General features: G+C 39.3%; 1 protein-coding gene across 3 annotated transcripts in view; it reads right to left on the bottom strand.

The window, feature by feature from the left end:
• Window positions 1-20859, bottom strand: part of KITLG (KIT ligand) — a 91194-nt gene that overhangs the window by 48079 nt on the left and 22256 nt on the right. For all 3 annotated transcript variants that reach the window (XM_081249476.1, XM_081249477.1, XM_081249478.1), the window contains exon 2: window positions 3497-3610. In XM_081249476.1, coding sequence (XP_081105602.1) covers window positions 3497-3610 — 114 coding nt within the window. The remainder of the gene's footprint in view (window positions 1-3496; window positions 3611-20859) is intronic.

Here is a 20859-nt window from a genome sequence, read left to right as displayed (position 1 = left end):
CCACTTCTATGCAAATAACTATCACCGGGCATATTAGTCAGAAACATTAACATTCCTACATCTCATCTCCACAAGCTGTGATTCCGTATTTCCGAGGCAGGGCCCTGATAGCTGTACTTTTAACACGTACCCTAAGAGATTGTGACTGGATGGTTCTCAAATGATATCCCACAAATTCTGATTTAAAGCAGTGGCTTGCAAACATTTTTTCATAAGCTCAATTGTTTTTTCAAGCCAAGTCTTATTTAGAAACCCAGACACGTAAATAATAAAAGCAGGGAGGCAAGGTGGGCTCTTGAAGCCAGTTTGAAAACCACTGTCCTAGAAGATACAGCACAGGTAATGGGACCAGGAGCTGGGCTTCACCACTCTTGGGTCTCAGTTTTCCTCTTTCTGAAGTACTTTGTCTAGATTGTTTCTAAATTCCCTTCCAACTCCAGTATCCTATGACCCCACAAATGCCACCACTACCATTACTGACAGACAGTATTTAGCAGGCACTTGCTATGTTCCTAGCACTGTTCTATTCACTTATTTAATCTTTAAAGTTACTCTATGAGGTTAAGCACAGTTGACCCTTGAACAACATGGGTTTGAACTACATGGGTCTACTCATACCCATTTTTTTTTTTTTTTTAGCAGTTAAGTATGGCAGTACTACATGATCCATGGTCGGTGGGATCTGCAGATGCAGAACCACAGCTAGGCAGGAAGCTTGTATAGAGAGGGCCAACTACAAGCTGTGAGAATGATATTCCACTGCTAACCCCCGTGCTGTTCAAAGGTCAACTGTACTGTTAATCTATTACACTGATGAGGAAACTGAGGCACAGAGACGTTATGTGATAATAACTGTGGTAAAAAATTTATATATACATTCTCTTATTTAATCTACACTAAAAAATGGTAAGTAAGAACTGAGATTTAGAAACATAGTTACTTATCTAAGGTCAAAGAGCAGGTGTGCCAGCTTCTAAAATCCATTCTTTGAAGCAATAAATTAGCATAGGTTGGGTCCCACGCTATACCAGAAAATCTTTCAAATGGTATCCATTTATGTGTGGTTATTGCAGACTGAGTGATATGCACTCATATATTCATAGAGATGGGTTAGCTCCCAAACTAGATTTTAAACACTCTGAGACCAGGGATTATTTTATATCTTTCAGTGTCCTACTCTATGAAATACTGGCTGGGCATTAAGTAGGTCTTTATTCAGTTAGAAGTGATCTTCTAAGTCCTTTTTTGTTACTAACTTGATTTTTCCCCCCGATAATCGAAAGTAAACACACTAATTTCATTTAGATCAACTCTTGAAATTAAAAAGTTCCCCTCTGAGTCAGGTGCTCGAGGGTTGACAGAAAGACTTTTTTCAGTTTAATGATTTTTTACATTTGCCCTTGGGGGAAGGAATTATATTTTAGTGTTAATAAGTATCTCTTCCCAGGCACTTCTTTCTCCATGCTTCCTGCCATTTTTCACTGTATCAACTGATAGGTAACAGACTGAAAATATGCAGATGGTCAAAGACAAGAGTGGAAAATCTTGGAAGGTGCTTATAATACCTACTTATGCCACTTGAAAATATCGGCTTGACATTTCACAGGAAGTGGTGCTCATTAAGTAGCATTCCTCAAACAGTAAAAAATAATGACTATAAGTAATTTTTCTTAAATAGCATTTTAATTTTGGACATGCTCAGCGTGTGGTCAGATACACCATCACCTTCCATCTATGACTCCTTGCCCACATATTTGAAACTGGACACCTAGGACCACTTCAGACCTCCCCTGCTCATCTTAGCTCCATGGTTCAACCAGCAGCCCCATGAGAGCTGTAATTTCCCAGTTGTGGCCTACTTTAAGCCTTGTATTAATCTAACATTTATATAAATCCATACAACATAGATAAAACTACTCATAATAAGAAATGAGATTAAATCAAGGTCACAATATTTTGGTCTCTAAACTGTGACAGAATAGACCATCTAGAGCACTGGTTCTTAAACCTCCTTTAAGGAATGTCTATAAATGTAGATGCCTTCAGACCTGCTGAATCAGTGGAGCCCAGACACCTATGATTTTCGTAAGCCCCACAGATGATTATGATGCTGCACAGTGGTACACATCCTTACTTCATCGAACAAACATTTCATGAGTGCCTTCTATTGATACCAAATTTCGAATCTAAACATTTTCTTTTTAATATAGTTTCTTGGTTCACAAACTAACATGCAGCTTGAGGGAAAAGATCATGATACATGTTTTGAAAAAAGTACTTCATCACCCCACCCCCATCCTTATACCTAGCTGGGCATATAGTAGGCAAATGTTGCATTGCTTTGGTCACCAGCTCCTCAAATAAAACATGGTGATACATCTTCAGGCACTGCACCAGAGAATTTTTTTAAACCTGGACTTTGTAAGTATCCAAAGAAATCTGCATGGGTGTGTGTGTGTGTGTGTGTGTGTGTGTGTGTGTGTGTGTGTATTCTTCATTCTGCATTGAGACTAAGCCAGCAAGACTCAGATCGTAGCATTAAACTCTGTTTTGGAGTTTGGCTATGAACCCAAAATAAAACATATAAACCAGGAAATGCATATCAAAATAGGGAAGATAAATATCTCAAAAAATATACTTTTCTTTCTTTCTACATACTACATTCCTCATTTCTCTCCTATTCTCACATCACATCCGTTCCCTAGACAATATTCAAATAACTGAGGGCCATTTGGCTCTTTTGAACCAGGAACTTAGAAAACTGCTTCTCAAACTTTGTTCATCTTGAAAGCACGCATTATAGCTCAAGTGAGCATGTACAATCACCGCTAGATCGTGAGAGTTGGGAGGAAGGCATTTCAGATGCTGTGTTATGCTCTCCGTCTCTGTGGTTTGCATCTTAAGAGAAGCATGGCACGAAGCCGGCAGTGACCAAGGGGCACCGGTGTAAAACGGCTTTTCCTGAGGGAAGAGTTCCAATGTGATGGATGTGGGAGATGAATCTGGTCAACATTTGGCCAAAAATGACTCCAACTGTGTTTACTGAGGGAACAAACACCCACCCGCATGTGACAGGGTCTTCAAGCTGTTGGAAAGGGGAGAAAGACCATCTCAGATCTTTTGTTAGGCTCGTTAGAGAAGAGGAGGAAGGCATGTGGAAGGGAAATAAGACACTTTTAAGAGATAATGGGGAACAAGCTAGTGCTGGTACATCAGCACACAGAGAACTCGCCAGTGTCCTTCACTGCCTGTGAAGGAGATGAAAAGACCAGCAAAGAAACAAAGCCACTTCCGTGGGGTGTAACAGGCCAACTTTACCAACAAGATGCTCCATGACCTTAAATATCTCCCTACCTGCTCTCTACAAACTCTTTAGAATAACTCAGTGACTTCTCTCCTGGTCTTCGAAAAATACCAATTGGGGGCAAGAAAAAAGGAAATATTTTTCAAAAAGTACAAGAAAGAGTCACAGCAATTGAAAGCGTGCCTTACTTACCAATTTGGTAACGTCTTTCACATCATCAGTCACACGGTTCCTGCAGATCCCTTGAGTTGTGACGAGAGGATTAAACAGTAGCAGTTGAAGATAAATGCAAGTGATAATCCAAGTCTAAATGAAAACAGAAAAAAGGCTGGTGACCATCAGTGAAAATCTGTAGTCACTGAAACTATTAACAATTAACATCTTCTGCCTTAATGTGGAAAAGGGAATCTACTTTTTTTTTTTTTTAACGCTACTGGCTTAAATACAATTAGATGCAATTCGATGCTGAGCATTCAAACTATGCTGACCAAATTTTTAAAAAATTTTCTGTTAAAATATGGTTTGGATTTTTCATTTCAGTGACAGTATTGTTAACTTTTGTCAAAAGCTTTCTACGGGCAATTCCCCAATGGCAATTAGGAATGAACTTGTAGCAACATGTGAAGGATTTATCACTTAAGGTGTTTTCTAAAAACTAGGGAATGCATAAAATTCATACCTGAAGGCACCAAAAGAAACTTTCTCTACTTTAAATGTAGACTGTTTGGCAAGTAGCAGCAAAACCCTGAGCAGTGCTTTAATCCAATAATCTAATAGTACACCCAGTTAAAGTGAGGGGGAGAGAGAGAGATTTAGATATAGAACAGAATTTAACCTAATTTGTGAGACATCAAAAGAATCGTTGTTTTGAATCACAGCTTTTCAGCCATTTAATAAGGAAAAATATTTTCTTAGTCAATGGGAAGACATTCTTGAATCCTAGCGTGAACCCACACTCACACGCCCCCCAAGACACCTCTCTTTGAAAATAACTCTTTCAAATATGTAAAATAGTTACCTTTGTGCATGGCTTATTTTTTCTTTTACACTATATTTTATGTTTTTAAAAACCTGGGCATCTATTTATTTTCTTCAGTATCTTTACAACACATAGCAGAACCTTGAATATAAAAAGCTCTTAATAAATATTTGCTGGATGAATCAGTGACCAAGGTAAAAAAAAAAAGAGTGTAATGCTTCAAATCTGATACCTGTTTATTGAGCCTGAATTATGAGACAGGGACTGAGCCAGTCACTAGAGAAACAAAGGTGATAAGACACCCTTGAAATGCAGATGCAGGTAAGTAAGTGACACCCACACCCTGTGATAAATGCTTTGGGAACTCAGAGGAGGAAAAAATTAATCCGTTGACCTTAAGGGAGAGAATTCGTGGCAGAAAGACAATGCCAAGAAAAGCCAGAGCGAAAATGTGATTCTGGCTGGATTTGAGGACAAAAGAAGAGTTTGCCTATATATGGCAAAAACTATTCTTTTGTCCTCAAATCCAGCCAGAGTCACTTTTTTTTTTTTTTTTTTTTTTTTGTGGTACGCGGGCGTCTCACTGTTGTGGCCTCTCCCGTTGTGGAGCACAGACTCTGGACGCGCAGGCCCAGCGGCCATGGCTCACGGGCCTAGCCACTACCAAACGTAAGGTAGATAGCTAGTGGGAAGCAGCCACATAGCACAGGGAGATCAGCTCGGTGCTTTGTGACCACCTAGCGGGGTGGGATAGGGAGGGTGGGAGGGAGGGAGACGCAAGAGGGAAGAGATATGGGAACATATGTATATGTATAACTGATTCACTTTGTTATAAAGCAGAAACTAACACACCACTGTAAAGCAATTATACTCCAATAAAGATGTTAAAAAAAAAAAAGAGTTTGCAAGAGTTGACAAGGAAGGGACAAGTATTCCAGGAAAAATAAACAGCATGAGCAAAACATGGAGATGTGAAGATATTTTAAAATGTGAGAGTTCTTTTAAGAGTTAACATTCATCTATGGCATCTTAAAATTACACAAAGGCCCATCTGCACATGGCTAGAGATCTTTCCTATTTATTATGTAACCATCCATGTATTATATGGAACTGGATTATTATTTTCAATTAATATCTGCAAGCTAAATAGATATTACACTGGACCAAATTATAATTATCATTTACTAAAATTTCTAAGACTACAATGCTACCTACATAGATAATAGTGGCTTCGAAACAAAACTAAAACCCTTTTATTGTTTTACCACTGTAATCTATGTATTTTAGCAGTAATCTTGCTTAATTTTGTTTAAGGCTACTTTGAGCATGGTGGGGTCCCACTCTTCATAGCATCATCTCCCTTGGATCCAAATGAAGACTGAATTGTGTAAATGATTTGTTTGGGGGATTCTTCTTTTTGGACAACCCCAACACATAAAATATCCTCTAATATCCCTTCATGTATGTAAGTATAATTGCTTAAACTCAAGCTTTCTTTCATACTGTCATTGCTAAGACCTAACCCTCCCTTGAAATATATTTCTCCAAGATCCTCTTCCATGATATGATTTTGGAATCTTCCCTAAGGACCTCTGTAAATGGCCAATCTCACTAATAACCATATTCATATTCTAGGCTCTAAGAAATATAAAGGCATGGGGTGGGGGAGGGGGAACTGGAGGAAGGTGGTCAAAAGGTACAAACTTCCAGTCATAAGATAAATAAGTACTAGGGACGTAATGTACAACATGATCAATATAATTCACACTGCTGTATGTTACATAAGAAAGTTAAGAGAGTATATTCTAAGAGTTCTCATCACAAGGAAAAACATTTCTATTTCTTTTGGATTTATATAGATTTTGTATCTATATGAGATGGCAGATGTTCTTAATATGGTAATCTTAATATGGTAGTCACTGAATGATGTATATAAGTCAAATAATTATGCTGTACACCTTAAACTTATACAGTGTATATGTCAATTATATCTCAATAAGACTAGACGAAAGAAAAGAAATATAAGGGCAGAAATTCTGTTGACTTCTCTTTGCCATGTCTTATGCCTGACACTGAAGAACTACACAAATATTTGTTCACTCATTCATTCATTCAGCAAATATTTATTAAGCACCTAGTGCTACTGTGTGCCAGGCACTGTTCTAGATGCTGGGGATATATTAGTTAAAAAAAAAAAAAAGAATTCCTGCCATCATAAACTTAAACTTAACTTCTAGTGAGGGAAGGCAGACCATAACCAATAAACATAATAAATAACCAGATTATATAGTAGGTCAAAGGTGTGCTGTGAAAAAAGAAAAATTAGATCACACTAAAGGGGATCAGGATTATAATGCCTACTCTGCTCTACTAGCAGCATGGTCTAAGGTTCAAGGTGACAATCACACTCACGATGCATCAGAGGCTTCACGCAGCACCAAGTGTACTACTGAGCTGGTATCTGATGGGGCCGCATTGGGAAGGCAATGTTTTATCAAAGATTAGATGGAGCTAAGGGAATTATCCAAGCAGATGTCTGTGGGAGAGTATTATAGACAGAGAAGCTAGTGCAAAGGCCCTAAGGTCTATTTTGTGTCGTTTTCAATTGAATCTTTCAAGATATTTTATTATAAAAGTAATATATTATCACTATCAAACATTTGGAGAAGAAAAAAAACTTAGTTGGAATGTCACTACCCTGACAACTTTTAGAAAGTATATCTTTTTTCCCCATTATTATAAAATAAATGCATACTCGTTAATTTAAGGAATCTGCTTTATTTAAGGAACAGCAAGAAGAAACCAGGGGGGCAGTGAAGATGATGATGTCAGAGAGAATGGAGAGGCCAGATCATGTAGGGTCTTGTATACCCACCTGGACTTTTGACTTTTACGGTGAATGAAAAGGGATTCATTGCAGGATTTTGAGCATAGGAGAGATACGACATATTTAAAACTTTTTTAAAGAGACTGTCTAGAAGTTTCTTACAAAACTGAACATATTCTTACCATATGATCCAGCAATCATGCTCCTTGGTTCTATCCCAAAGAGGTGAAAATGTGTGTCTATACAAAAACTTGCACACTGATTTTTATAGCAGCTTATTCAAAATTGCCAAAATTTGGAAGCAACCAGGATGTCCTTCAGCAGGTGAATAGTTAAAAAAACTGTGGTATATCTGGGGAATGGACTTTTACTCAGCACTAAAAAGAAATGAGCTATGAAGCCATAAAAAGACATAGAGGGAAAAAATGCATATTACTAAGTGAAGAAGCCAATCTGAAAAGGCTATACACTGTTTTGATTCCAACTACTATGACATTCTAGAAAAGGCAAAACTATGGAAACAGTAAAAAGATCAGTGGTTGCCAGGGGTTGGAGGGGAAGGGATGAATAGAGCACAGAGGATTTTCAGGGCAGTGAAAGTACTCTATATGATACTATAATTCTGAATACATGTAATTATACATTTGTCTAAACTCATAGAATGTTCAACACCAAGAGTAAACACTAGTGTAGACTATGGGCTCTGGGTGATTAAGATGCGTCAGGGTAGGTTCCTCAGTTGCAACAAATGCACCACCCTGGTGGGGATGTTGATAACGGAGGAGGCCATGCATGTGGGGGGGGCAGGGGGCACTGGGGAAATCTCTGTACCTTTCTCTCAATTTTGCTATGAACTGCTCTAAAAATATAAATTATTTCCAAAAAAAAAAAGAGATCACTTTAATTGCTGTGACTTTAGGCTAACAATAGGTAGAAACAGAGTGACCAATTTGGGGCTATTGCTATAATCCAAGCAAGAAAGGGTCGTAGCAGCGCATTGCCCAGAGGTGGTTAGATTCTGGATGCCTCCTGAAGATTGAGCCGATAGGATTTCCTGACAGTTGGAGAGTGTTTTGAGAGAGAGTCAAAGACAACTCCAAGGATTCTGGTCTGAGCAACTGGAAGGATGGTGTTGCCATCAAGTGATATGGGGAAGGCTGAGGGGTAGAGAAGGTTTGGGGGGCAGATCTGGAGTTAAGTTTTGAGTGTGCTCAGTTTGAGATGTGTTTTGAGACATCCTAGTGTTGAAACTAGGTCAGGATATTTCGATCTGGATTGAGGAGGGAAGTTTGGGTTGGATATATAAATATGACAGCTTTTGATATATAAATGGAATTTTAAGCAAAAGAGTGGATGAGACGATCAAGGGAGTGAGTACAATCAGAAAAAAGAACAAAGAACTGGGTCCTATGGTGCTCTAACCTTAAGAGGTCTGGCAAAAGATTTAGAACACACAAAGGAGCCTGAGAAAGGAGCCAGAGGAGGAGGAAGAACCCAAGTTAAAAAAAAAAGAAAAAAAGAAAAAGTAAAAGTACCTCAAGGAGAAGGTTAAACTATGAAACTACATCAAATACTCACAATAGGTCAAGTAAGATGAGGACTGAGAACTGATCATTGGATTTAGCAGCATAGTCACTGGTGACATTAACGAGCATTTTTATTGAAGCAGTTTCGGGAAAGGCCAGGCAGGAGTGGATTTAATAGAGCATGAGAGGTGAGTGATTAAAACCAGTGCATACAGAAATCTCTGGCATTCCTATACACTAATGATGAAAAATCTGAAAGTGAAATCAAGAAAACACTCCCATTTACCATTGCAACAAAAAGAATAAAATATCTAGGAATAAACCTACCTAAGGAGACAAAAGACCTGTATGCAGAAAATTATAAGACACTGATGAAAGAAATTAAAGATGATACAAATAGATGGAGAGATATACCATGTTCTTGGATTCGAAGAATCAACATTGTGAAAATGACCCAAAGCAATCTACAGATTCAATGCAATCCCTATTACACTACCACTGGCATTTTTCACAGAATTAGAACAAAAAACTTCACAATTTGTATGGAAACGCAAAAGACCCCGAATAGCCAAAGCAATCTTGAGAACGAAAAATGGAGCTGGAGGAATCAGGCTCCCTGACTTCAGACTATACTACAAAGCTACAGTAATTAACACAGTACGGTACTGGCACAAAAACAGAAATATAGATCAATGGAAGAGGACAGAAAGCCCAGAGATAAGCCCACACATATATGGTCACCTTATCTTTGATAAAGGAGGCAGGAATGTACAGTGGAGAAAGGACAGCCTCTTCAATAAGTGGTGCTGGGAAGACTGGACAGGTACATGTAAAAGTATGAGATTAGATCACTCCCTAACACCATACACAAAAATAAGCTCAAAATGGATTAAAGACCTAAATGTAAGGCCAGAAACTATCAAACTCTTAGAGGAAAACATAGGCAGAACACTCTATGACATAAATCACAGCAAGATCCTTTTGGACCCACCTCCTAGAGGAATGGAAATAAAAACAAAAATAAACAAATGGGACCTAATGAAACTTCAAAGCTTCTGCACAGCAAAGGAAACCATAAGCAAGACAAAAAGACAACCCTCAGAATGGGAGAAAATATTTGCAAATGAAGTAACTGACAAAGGATTAATCTCCAAAATTTACAAGCAGCTCATGCAGCTCAATAACAAAAAAACAAACAACCCAATCCAAAAATGGACAGAAGACCTAAATAGACATTTCTCCAAAGAAGATATACAGATTGCCAACAAACACATGAGAGAATGCTCAACATCATTAATCATTAGAGAAATGCACATCAAAACTACAATGAGGGGGCTTCCCTGGTGGCGCAGTGGGTTGAGAGTCCACCTGCCGATGCAGGGGACACGGGTTTGTGCCCCGGTCCGGGAAGATCCCACATGCCATGGAGTGGCTAGGCCCGTGAGCCATGGCCACTCAGCTTGCGCGTCTGGAGCCTGTGCTCCGCAATGGGAGAGGCCACAAGAGTAAGAGGCCCGCGTACCGCAAAAACAAAAAACAAACAAACAAAAAAAAACTACAATGAGATATCATCTCACACCAGTCAGAATGGCCATCATCAAAAAATCTAGAAACAATAAATGCTGGAGAGGGTGTGGAGAAAAGGGAACCCTCTTGCACTGCTGGTGGGAATGTGAATTGGTACAGTCACTATGGAGAACAGTATGGAGGTTCCTTAAAAAACTACAAATAGAACTACCATATGACCCAGCAATCCCACTACTGGGCATATACCCTGAGAAAACCATAATTCTAAAAGAGACATGTACGAAAATGTTCATTGCAGCTCTATTTACAATAGCCAGGAGATGGAAACAACCTAAGTGTCCATCATCGGATGAATGGATAAAGAAGATGTGGCACATATATACAATGGAATATTACTCAGCCATAAAAAGAAACGAAATTGATCTATTTGTAATGAGGTGGATGGACCTAGAGTCTGTCATACAGAGTGAAGAAGTCAGAAAGAGAAAGACAAATACCGTATGCTAACACATATATATGGAATTTAAGAAAAAAAAATGTCATGAAGAACCTAGGGGTAAGACAGGAATAAAGACACAGACCTACTAGAGAACGGACTTGAGGATATGGGGAGGGGGAAGGGTAAGCTGTGACAAAGCGAGAGAGTGGCATGGACATTATACACTACCAAACGTAAAATAGATAGCTAGTGGGAAGTAGCCACATAGCACAGGGAGATCAGCTCGGTGCTTTGTGACCACCTAGAGGGGTGGGATAGGAAGGGTGGGAGGGAGGTAGATGCAAGAGGGAAGAGATATGGGAACATATGTATATGTATAACTGATTCACTTTGTTATAAAGCAGAAACTAACACACCATTGTAAAGCAATTATACTCCAATAAAGATGTAAAAAAAATTTTAAAAATAAATAAAAAATTAAAAAAACAGTGCATATGGACAGCTCTTTTAAAGAGGTGTCCTTCAAAGGAGAGCAAATAAATAAATGAACAAAGAAATAAGTAAAAACAAAGTGAGATGGGAGTTGGTGAGGAATTAGGTTGGGGGGAGGTGAAGGTCTTATTTATAAGATGGTAAAAATACCAGGATGTCTGTATGCCTATGGGGATGATCCAGTAGGAGGTGCAATTGGCACTGTGGGTCAGAACAGAGAGACATCAGATGTCCTTGAGAAGACAGGAAAGGGTGAGATCCTGTCTCAAGCATAGGGCCTGGCTTTAAATAGAGTACATACTGTAGTTCATCAGCACCATCAGGCAGGACGTCTGAATGTGTATGCAGATGCTTGTGCTTTCTGAACAATACAGTGAATAACAGCTTCCACTTACTGAACATTTACTATGTACCAAACATTTTGTCTAGCTTACCACAAACAAAATTTAAGTTTCATCTATCCTAATTCTGAAGATGAAGAAACTGAGGTAGAGAGAGATTCAGTGACTTCTAAGTGGTGAGATCAGGACGAAAACTCAGGTTTGTCCAATTCGAAATCCTGTCGTCTTCACCACCTCATACGGTCACAGCACTTCAAGAAAGCTGTTACATCACTGGTGAGGACTCTGACGCCATCTCTCCAACACTTTAATAATTTTTCAAATATCACGCATATGGAGGTAAGTTTGTTCCCTATTCCAAGCCAAAGCTGAATATTGTACACTTTTCAGAACTTTTAATTTTATAATTTTTATATATGTTCTTTGATAGTTTAAAAATATATATTAATACAGACTTCTATAATAATTGCAAAATAATTTCACCAGGGCAGTATTTTTTTTTGGATCAGTTATATACAAACATCTGTACAGATGATTTTGCTCAATTTATTGGAGTCTATTTGGTTAGGACTAAACTTAAATCTGTTAATACGTTCAAATATCCCTGAGAGAATATAAATTGGTGCAGTCACTATGGCAAACAGTATGGAGTTCCTCAAAAAACTAAAGATAGAGTTGCCATATGATCCTGCAATCCCACCCCTGGAGATATATCAGGAGAAAACTGTAATTCAAAAAGATACATGCACCCCAATGTTCACTGCAGCACTATTTACAATAGCCAAGACATGAAAACAACCTAAATGTCCATCAACAGATGAATGGATAAAGAAGATGTGACACATATATACAATGGAATACTACTCAGCCATAAAATAAAATAATGCCATTTGCAGCAACATGGATAGACGTAGAGATTACCATACTAAGTGAAGTCAGACAGAGAAAGACAAACAATATGATATCACTTATATCTGGTATCTAAAATATGACACATGAACTTATCAACGAAACAGAAACAGACTCACAGACATAGAGAACAGACTTGTGGTTGCCAAGGGGGAGGGAGGTGGGAGTGGGATGGAGTGGGAGTTTGGGATTAGCAGATGCAAACTGCTATGTATAGAATGGATTAAACAATAAGGTCCTACTGTATAGCACAGAGAATTATATTCAATATCCTGTGATAAACCATAATGGAAAAGAATATGAAAAAGAATGTATGTGTGTGTATGTGTGTGTGTATATATATGTATGTATAACTGAATCACTTTGCTGTACACCTGAAATTAACACAATGTAAATCAACTATACTTCAATAAAATAAATTAAAAATAAAAACCAAATATCCCTGAGAAACTTATATTTCAAGAGGCATTTTATTTTAAAGCTATTAAGTAAACTGATAATTTAACTTTGTATATACAGTTGACCCTTGAGCAACGCAGGAGTCATCTGTGTATAATTTATAGTCAGTCTTCCCTATCCCTGGTTCCTCAGCATCTGGGGATTCAACCAACCTGGGACCATGTAGTACCGCAAGTATTTACTATTGAAAAATACCCACATATAAGTGGACCCATGCAGTTTCAAATGCATGTTGTTCAAGGATCAAGTACTTTGCTACTGATGAGTATTCACCTTTCATAAAATTCAATCATTCACTCAGGCATAACTCAACATTAGGATGGGGGAGCAGTCAAGGCAGAAATGTACTGAGAATTCTGCACAGCAGTAGTAACACCTCCCTATCAGTATTCTTGGGAGAGGGCCGAAATGAGGAGCTTACTTCTTTAAATGGAAAAGTATTTTTTCCATATTATTCTATGGAGAAATTTTTCTAATATATAGTACACACATTTCCCTGATTTCCTAAACAGTGGCTAGAAATATTAAACTTTGCTTCTCTTTGATGATTCATTTTCCTCAAATAAAGTGAAGACTAAATGAAATAAGCCAGACACAGAAAGTCAAATATCGTATGATCTCACTTATATGTGGAATCCAAGAAAAAGAAACGTCGAACTCATAGTAACAAAGAGTAGAACAGACAGGTGGGTGCCAGAGGCTAGGGGGTAGAGGAAAATGGGGAGATATTGATTACAGGGTACAAACTTTCAGTTATAAGATGAGTAAGTTCTGAAGACCTAATGTACAGTATTTTGACTACAGCTAATAATGCTATATTGTTTCCTTGAAATTTCCTAAGAGAGTAGATCTCAAGTGTGTTCACCACACACAGAATAAAGGGTAACGGGACAGTTTGACTGTGGTCATCATTTCACAATGTATCCATATATCAAAACATCCCATTGTGCACCTTAAATGTATACAATTTTATTTGTCAGTCACACGTCAATAAAGCTGGGGGGAGAAAGCATTTTGGTTATGTAGTTGTGACTGCCCACCTCCAAGGAGCTCCAAATTACTGTACTTGTCTGAACAACTGTTTTTACAATTTTATTTTCATTTTTGTTGGTTTGTTTCTTAGTTTACCTATTTCTCCCATACTGTCAGGTAATTATTTGCAACGTATTTTTACTGCTAACATGACCATCTCTAGCCTCCTGTAGTCCCGGCGGCAAACACAACACATGGCCCATAGTGGGTGCTTATAGTAGGCAGAATAATAGCAAAAAGACAGCCACGTCTTAATTTTCTTGGAATTTGTGACTATATTGACTTATATGGCAAAACGGACTTTGCAGATGTGATTAAGCGAAGGACCTTGACGTGGAGAGATTATACTGGATTCTCTGAGTCCCATCTAATCACACAGGTCCTTACAAACTGAGAACATTTCCAGCTCTGGTCAGAGAGATGCAGTGATGGGAAAAGGGTCAGAAAGATGTGACACGGTAAGGACTTGACTTGCCATTGCTGGCACTGAAGATGGAGGAAAGGGGCCAGGAGTCAAGAAATGCAAGTGGCTTCTAGAAGCTGCAATAAGCAAGGAAACAGTCTCCCTTAGAGCCTTCAAGAAGGCACAGTGTCATCGACACCTTGCTTTTAGCCCAGTAAGCCCCATTTTGGACTTCTGAATCTCCAAAACCATAATATCATAAATCTGTATTGTTTTAGGTCACTAAATTGGTGGTGATTTATTCCAACAGCAATAGAAAAATAAATCAGAGCTCAAAAAACTTACTTTCTGGGTGAATTACTGAATGAATGGAGCAGTGTGCGATGTTCAAGCTGCTCGTGGTAAGGAAAACACACTGCCCCGCCAGTATTCTGGGCCCCCAACACCTGCTTTAAGCAAAGCAGCTCCGTTTTTTTTCTTTTCTATTTGTTCATGCTTCTGGGTAAAATTTTGTTCAAACAAAGGTTTCCAAGGGCAAAAAAGAAAAAAAGTTCACACTTTTGAAAACCGGTAGTGTGATGGCAGGGTATAGAAGATGGATCCAGAAAACCTCTGAGCTCCACCATGTGACCTCAAACAAGCCAGTGAATCCTTCTGAGTCTCTGTTTATCAGTCTCTAAAATGAGAATCGTTTTTGCCTTACCCGTTCACTGAGTGGTGGTGAGAATCTTCTCAAACCACAGGTGTTGTGCAATGATCTGCTGTGTGGATTATAGGTTTTGGATTGTCTAGGAAATCAGGGAAACAAGTGCTTAAAAACCATACAAATAAGAGTCTGGGAAAGGACTTTATCAAATCTTGCATGAACCAAGAGTCTGACCTTTAGTACACGGGTATGTTGATGCTGATTTGGGGGTCAGATGCATTTTTCAATTTATTTCTTAGTTCTCAACTGTGTTGAGAGTAGCTTCGGTTAATAGACAATTGACTTCCAATGGAATTTTCTCTCTCTTCCTCTTTCTCTAACTTCTGGAAACTCCAACAAGGGTATTCGGATGCCTGAACGTGTGCGCAGGTGCGCACACACACACCCTATTAGATAGAAAGCTGAAGCAAAATGTCCCTGCGTTTGTGACTTCTGCTCTAAAACGTATTGTTTCCATTTGGGTAATCATCTCTTGCTGTTTTTTCTGTAACACTCTCTGCTTCTGCATATGACATTTTTCTTTGGCTACTTTGTTTTTAGCATCGTACAACTCTTCTCTAGGTCACGCTTGTTGTGTGATAACCTCTCATTTCACGATAACCTCTCACTGCACAGTCACATTAAACTAATCTTATTGTCGGCAGTTCTAGATTTTTTTTCAATTTAGAGGCATGCGTCAAAAGTGTCCCCCATGTACTCTGCACAACACACAAAATTCCAATAACCCTTTCATTGCTAAAAGTTGCCTTCAATTTATTTACATGATGAAAAAACGAATGAGAAATCCTTATGCACTGTTAGAACTAAAATATGCAGTAGAAACAGTCATGGTGGAGGGAAGTAATAGTGACTAAAATACACACTCAATTGTGAATGACAGATATAGCAGCTCTCTTTCTGGGAGCAGGTTTTAACAGTGGCAGATGGTACTGAAAAGGAACTTTAAAAGGGAAAACTTACAGGAAGACAAGGCTGGACACTTTGAAGGCAAAGGTCTTACTTAAATCTCATTTTTGTTGAGAACCAATCTCAACAGACCCCAGTGGAATATTCACCCATTCATCAATTCTTCCTGAACATAACAGCCTTCCGTACAATAAAAAGCCACATTCCAGAGAAAGGAACTGCAAAGCCCCCCTAAAGCAAACTATTTACTTGATCTGAACATGCGTTATTACACAGAAGTCAGGTTGCAGACTCCTTTCCTTTAGTAGAAACTAACATGCATGCAGGCCAAGAACATCAGGGCAACATATGCTGTTCAGGAAACCAGAAGATTCCAATCTTCTAAACTTGGGGAAAAAACCAAACTTTTCTATGACCAGGAAAAGTGGTTTTAAAATATTCATTGCCAGGATCCACGTTACAGACTTTTCAAAGTCGAAAAGGTAAGTGGGGCATCTGTGTAGCTCGTTTTCTTTATGCAGAGAACTACAAAATAGTATTAGGACTGCCCCGAACAAAACAGCAGCTGCTGCCAGAAACAACATTCATCTCTTCTTTAATCTCGCCTGCCAGCTAGCCAAGCAGGCAGTTCCCTTGCAGCCCAAATGTGCTTTGGAAGAGAGCCAACTGGCTCAGCTACCCAGAGCCAGGAAAGCAAGTTACCAAGATACAGGTATAGGAATTAGTCCTGAGTTCAGATTTTCTGCGGTCATAGGAACCATACCCTCCCCAAATAATCTTAACCTAAAGCAACAACGGACCATCGGTCAGTGAATAACGGTTTAATTCTATATGACTTCCTCCTTAAGATTTTTTATTGCTCAACAAGATTTCACCATTTAACATTATGAAGGAAATACCTAAGCAACCTACACTGACACAAATTCTTCCTACTGATTGTCCAGTAATCTCGAAGGGTCAAAGGAAACCGCAGATTGGTCGTTTTTAGTGCTACGAGGAAAGGAGACATTAACAGGCCAATTAAGTGAAACTCAAACCAGCTGGAAGTCCAAGTTGGTCCACTAAAATCCTGTAAAGTTACTCTTCTGCCTCTATCAATGCAGATCTTTTTGTGAAGCAGGATATTTGGAAATATGGGTAAGTATGCTCTTATAACAAAATCTGAACTTCCTAGAAGTGAATTGCTTAATAGAAAGGCAGACAATGGCTTTAAGGTAAAAGGAGGACTTAAGGATTTCAAGGTATTAAATCTATAGGAAGAAATGGGGAGATGGGGAGAATCACCCTGTGACAGTTCATCCTTACTCTATATTTAAATGCTACTTATAGGGGGAAATGACTCACATATATTGACTCCTACTAAGGGCCACACATAGCAGTTTGCAGACATTATTTAGTATGATCTTCCCATCAACAGATAGATTATTTTTATCCCATTTTGTAGGTAACACATGATTCAATGAGATTAAGTAACTTGTTCATGGCTACTCTGCTAGTAAATCCCTGGACCAAGTTTATTCTTTTAATTTAATTTTATTGAAGTATAGTTGGTTTACAGTGTTTTAGGTGTACAGCAAAGTAATTCAGTTGAATATATATATTCTTTTCCATTCTTAGGTTATTACTAGATATTGAATATAGTTCCCTGTGCTATACAGTAGGTCCTTGTAGTTTATCTATTTTATATATAGTAATGCACATCTGTTAATCCCAAATTCCTAATTTATCCCTCCCTCTCTTTCCCCTTTGGTAACCATAAGTTTGTTTTCTATGTCTGTGAGTCTATTTCTGTTTTGTAAATAAGTTCCCTTGTTTCTTTTTTTTTTTTTTTTTAAGATTCCACATATCAGTGATCTCATATGATATTTGTCTTTCTCTGTCTGACTTACTTCACTTAGTAAGATAATCTTTAGGTCCATCCATGATGCTTCAAATGGCATTATTTCATTCTTTTTTATGGCTGAGTGACATTGCATTGTATATATGTATCACATCTTCTTTATCCATTCATCTGTTGATGGACATTTAGGTTGTTTCCATGTCTGGGCTCTTGTAAATAGTGCTATAATGAACATTGGGGTGCATGTATCTTTTTGAATTACAGTTTTCTCTGGATATATGATGAGGAGTGGGATTGCAGGATCACATGGCAACTCTATCTTTGGTTTTTTAAGGAACCTACATACTGTTCTCCATAGTGGCTGTACCAATTCACATTCCCACCAAGAGTGTAGGAGGGTTCCCTTTTCTCCACACCCTCTCCAGCATTTATTATTTGTTGACTTTTTGATGATGGCCATTCTGACTGGTGTGAGGTGATACCTCATTGTAGTTTTGATTTGCATTTCCCTAATAGTTAGCGACGTGGAGCATCTTTTCATGTGCCCATTGGCCATCTGTATGTCTGGACTAAGTTTAAATCAAGACTAGAAAGGGGCTTCCCTGGTGGTGCAGTGATTGAGAGTCTGCCTGCCAAGGCAGGGGACACGGGTTCGTGCCCCGGTCTGGGAAGATCTGACATGCCGCGGAGCGGCTGGGCCCGTGAGCCATGGCCGTTGAGCCTACGCGTCCGGAGCCTGTGCTCCGCAATGGGAGAGGCCACAACAGTGAGAGGCCCACATAAAAAGACTAGAAAGAGGGGCTTCCCTGGTGGCGCAGTGGTTGAGAGTCCGCCTGCCGATGCAGGGGACACGGGTTCGTGCCCCGGTCTGGGAAGATCCCACATGCCGCAGAGCGGCTAGGCCCGTGAGCCATGGCTGCTGAGCCTGCGCATCCGGAGCCTGTGCTCTGCAAGGGGAGAGGCCACAACAGTGAGAGGCCCGCCTACCGCAAAAAAAAAAAAAAAAAAAAAAAAAGACTAGAAAGAAAAACACTGGGCCAATCAGATAATAAAACTGACTTCATTTATATCTAATGAACAGTTAAGTTTCATTTACAATGCCTATGCTGTGGACAGCATATAGGTCTCTTTAACTGCATCTGTTTCTAATTGAAACAACAATGTCAAATTATGACTAGGCTGGATAAACAAGCAGTGCATGTAAATCAGGTTATACTTGCGGTAGCTTAAAAAAATTGCATAGCTAGAGGGAGAGGAGAGCTCAAAAAAAAGTGATAAGTTGTTCTTTCTGATAAAAACAAAATTGAGTGCTTTCAGACTTCTAAGAAGAGCTATTTATGCTACTTATTCATTCAACAGACACATATAGAGTACCTAAAAATTACAGAAGGTAAAGATACAGAGGATATGGTCATGGCCTCAGGAAGCTCAAGCTGTTGGCGAACACAGCAGGTAGAGTATCTAAGAAGGGAAGGGCCCAGAGGGACAGCTAAACCTGACTTTGAGGTGGGGAAGGGAGACGGAGGGCGGGGCTCAGAGATAGCTTCTGGGAGGAGACATCTTTTCCAAATGTGAGTGGAAGGTAGCCAGGTCAAAGGGAGCTGGGGCGAAGACCGCTGACAGAGAAAGTAAAGAAGCAGGTGCCCACAGAAGTGAGGGAAGGAGACAAAAATGAAAAATTAGTTTCAAGGAATAAGCAACCATAGATGAGGCTAGAAAGATATGCAGAGGTCCTCCCAATTTTGCTAATTGATTTGGATTTTATCTTAAAGGCACTGGGGAGCTCCTGGCAGACTTTAAGTAGAGGAGTATCAAGATCTGATTTATTTTTGAAAAGTTTATCAGTCATCAGAATGCAGGATACATGGGGTGGAGGGGGGCAGCCAAAACGCCTGGGGGCAGGAGGTCAGTTAGGAGGTCAATAAAGTTATCCAGAGGCCACATGAGGAGGGCCTTAACTAGCAAATGGCAGTGGGAATGAAGAGAGGCCAGTTTAAGAGGCTGTAGAAGAAAAAAGGAAGAACTTGGGTGATTGATAGAAAGCGTGTAGGGTGTCGGGGGGGGGGAATCACAAATGACTTCCGTGCTCCAGTTTGGGTGACTGAGGCAGAAGTGGTGCTATTCCCTAAGCCAGGATGTGTAGCAGAAGTGGCAGCTGGGGATTGATAGTTATCACCCCAAACCCTGGAGAATACCATTATATAAGAAGAAGAAAGAATTATCTGCATAGGAGACAAGAGAATGAGAAGCCAAATACATGAGAGGCAAATCAGTTGATTTGGGGGTACTGTGGCCAATAGGAAAAAAAAGTACCAAAGGGAGAGTATAATCAATAAGATAAGCACTAAAAAGATGTCAGCCTGTTGGTTGTTGAAGAGGACCTAATGGAGCTGACCTTGATGAGGACAGCTTCCATGGAGCGAGACCATGGAGGATGAACCATAGGGGTCAGTGCGAGTGAGGGAATTTCAAGGGCATACTACAACAGAGGGGTAATGTCTGGGAGGGCTAGAAAGTTCAGTTCAGTCTTGGTAGATAAGAAGAGACATCTCTGAAAGAATGGGGCTAAAATGATAAACCAAGCCTTCTTCCTCCTTAAATAGCCTGTGCATGGGGGAACTCACCTGTGGTTAAGGAGAACCAGGTTAGCTCAGAGACTTTGCCCCTGTGTGAAAACACCTACAAAGGACTTCTACCTCAGGCTAGAATCTAGGGTCTAGGTATTCAAGTTCTATTATTTTTAATAGAGACATATGTGATAGAATAAGTATTTGTGCCAGCAGTATAGATTTCATCAGAAACAATGGTAATAGATAGGTCATTAGCTATGCATAAATATAGGTCTTCAGCAGTGTTATAAACGCAGAGGGAAAGGACGTATTTTACAGAGATGATAGTTGATGACTAATTCTAATCAATATTTTGAGGAAGATGACATGTAACAAACCAAACTGGTCTAGAAAACTGGTGGGTGCAAGTTCACCATTGAACCACATCTGTTGCCAATTCTTTTTGCTATAAGTGTTTATTTTCAAAAAAATAAGAGCGACAGGCCCTCAACATTGGCAAGTACAGGAATATCGCAAGAAAAAAAAATGACAGTTCTGAAATCCACATACCCAAATTCAGCACTTCGTGGGCACTGATTCTTTGGGGATGGCATTGTTCA

The sequence above is a fragment of the Mesoplodon bidens genome (assembly GCF_964165515.1).
Source record: "Mesoplodon bidens genome assembly, chromosome: 11".
Lineage (NCBI taxonomy): Eukaryota > Metazoa > Chordata > Mammalia > Artiodactyla > Ziphiidae > Mesoplodon > Mesoplodon bidens.
This window is presented reverse-complemented; position numbering and strand designations above follow the sequence as displayed.